General features: G+C 39.3%; 1 protein-coding gene across 1 annotated transcript in view; it reads left to right on the forward strand.

The window, feature by feature from the left end:
• Positions 1-800: 800 nt before the first annotated feature.
• Positions 801-2,237, forward strand: part of LOC106878296 (chitotriosidase-1) — a 38,775-nt gene continuing 37,338 nt past the window's right edge. Inside the window, exon 1 of the mRNA XM_052969891.1 lies at positions 801-954. Within this exon, the coding sequence (XP_052825851.1) occupies positions 801-954 (154 nt within the window). The remainder of the gene's footprint in view (positions 955-2,237) is intronic.

The following is a 2,237-nucleotide window of genomic DNA, read 5'->3' on the forward strand; positions in this document are numbered from 1 at the left end:
AGGGGTATGTGGGTAGGGGTATGTGGGTAGGGGTATGTGGGTAGGGGTATGTGGGTAGGGGGTGGGTGTAAGGAATTGGATGGGGTGGAGTGGGATGATATATATATATATATGTATATGTATGTATATGTATGTATCCATTGACGGATCTTGTTTCATCCCGTAGGGTGTCCAAAAGGTACTCTTCTCTCCTGTATATGACAAGCTGCCCCATACTTTCGGTGAATGAAATCCCATTCCCAAGGAACTAATCAGCTCAAAACTGAAGTAGAAGACATTACTCAAGGTGCCAGCGTTCTGCTTATTGGCATCCAGCCCGGAAGCACGTGATTGCTAAGAGCACGTGGTTGCGAAGGGAGATACTTAACCACACTCCTTCTTCTCTTCAAACCCTTGAACACATCACAAACAACACCATTTCAGAAGTACAATGTGCTGTTATATGATAGTTCCACCTATTCAGCGGAGTAATCGAAGCCTTCTGCGACAAAGTACCAAACCATCTTTGAAGTAAGGAATTCGTTCTTGGTTCCTAAATCTAAAGATAATGTACCATCACAATGAAGACGAAAAGAGCAAAATTTGCTAAAACAACCGAGAGTTGTAGATTTATTTCAACAAGTTAATTCCATCTGAGTTGGATCCGATTTAATCAAATATCTTTTCCCATAGCCTCCGCTTAGCGCAAGACTTGGGTGTAGGGTATAAGGAAATTGTGAAGAAGCCCATCTTTGATCATAAATGTGCACAGGTTGGACTTGGGTTAAAAAGCCGTAACAGCGACTCCATGACGCTTTTTTATGGCGAAACGGAGAATGATCAGAGTTGGAGTCCTGTTGTTTGAAATAACGGCAATCATTTATCTGAGTCAACGTGAAACCCATGCTGCATCAAAACGGTTGCTCGGTAACCTATATTCAGATATACAGCGTGAGAAATCTACACAGCCAACAGGTATTTCATTAATGAATACACTCAGGTGATTAGACCGTGAAATTGTTTTTAGTCACTCATTAGAATGGCATGAAAAAAGAAAAAGAAAACAAAAAAATTAGGAGAAAACCAAATCAAAATTTAAAACAAAATAGACTATATTTAGATATTAATGATGGGATAAAGGTGACGTAATACTGTGTCTTTGTACACTTAACTTCTAATTCTTCTGATTTATATTCGATTCTGGTAATGTCTCTATGAATACATCCTATTTTCAAAAATACTATTTATACATGCCGGAAGAAAATATCTTATTTACTGTATCGGTTTTGATTTATTTTTAAATATATGAGCGCTAACATGCTATGTGAAAGGTATTATTTTAGCAGTACAATGTACTTTTATATACATATATATAGTAATTACTTCGTATATAATTTTGCATGAGAGTAAGGGGTATATGTCAAAATATATGAATCAGAGAGGGAGAGGTTAAATGAGAAAGATAACTCTGTGAAACTGACGTATGTTCAGACTCTGGTTGAAAAACGAATCATATTAGCGAACTCTTTTCAGCCAGGCGCTTATCTAAAGGGTAAAAGTGAGGTTTTCGCCCCTGCCCTCACGAACGTAGTTATACCATTGCAAACTGGGCGACAACACCTAATATAAGATTTACCCAATTTTAATATATACAAACATACACACAACTGACCACACATAATTTTAAAATGAATCCTCCCACCATCCCCATCTCTACCCTCTTATCAACCCACACCTCTACAGCACTCGCCCTCACCCTCGCCTAACACCATGTACAGCAAGGAGGCTATTTTCATCCTAATCCAGGGGACATCCACTGAATTAAATCGTTTCTTGTCTTTGACTTCGGTGGTTTTGCCAAGAATTTAGTTCCGTTCTTTAACAACAGTCACAAAAGACACAAACTGGATGTAAGACTCGCAGGTCTCCCGCGACGAAGACTCCCGCGCCATAAATTCCTTTCATCCATTTCCATGAAACAAAATTCTTCGGCTATTATGAGATTATAGCATTGTAGTTCACGCGCAGGCGTGGCTGTGTGGTAAGAAGTTTGCTTCCTCAACCATATGGTTCCGGCTACAGTCCCACGGCGTGGTACCTTGGACAAATGTCTTCTACTATAACTTCCGATCGACCAAAGCTTTGTGAGTGTATTTGGTAAACGGAAACTTAGAGAAGCCTATCGTGTGTGTGTGTGTGTGTGTGTGTGTGTGTGTGTGTGTGTGTGTGTGTGTATATGTATGTATATATGTATATAT

This window comes from Octopus bimaculoides, chromosome 8, assembly GCF_001194135.2.
Source record: "Octopus bimaculoides isolate UCB-OBI-ISO-001 chromosome 8, ASM119413v2, whole genome shotgun sequence".
NCBI lineage: Eukaryota > Metazoa > Mollusca > Cephalopoda > Octopoda > Octopodidae > Octopus > Octopus bimaculoides.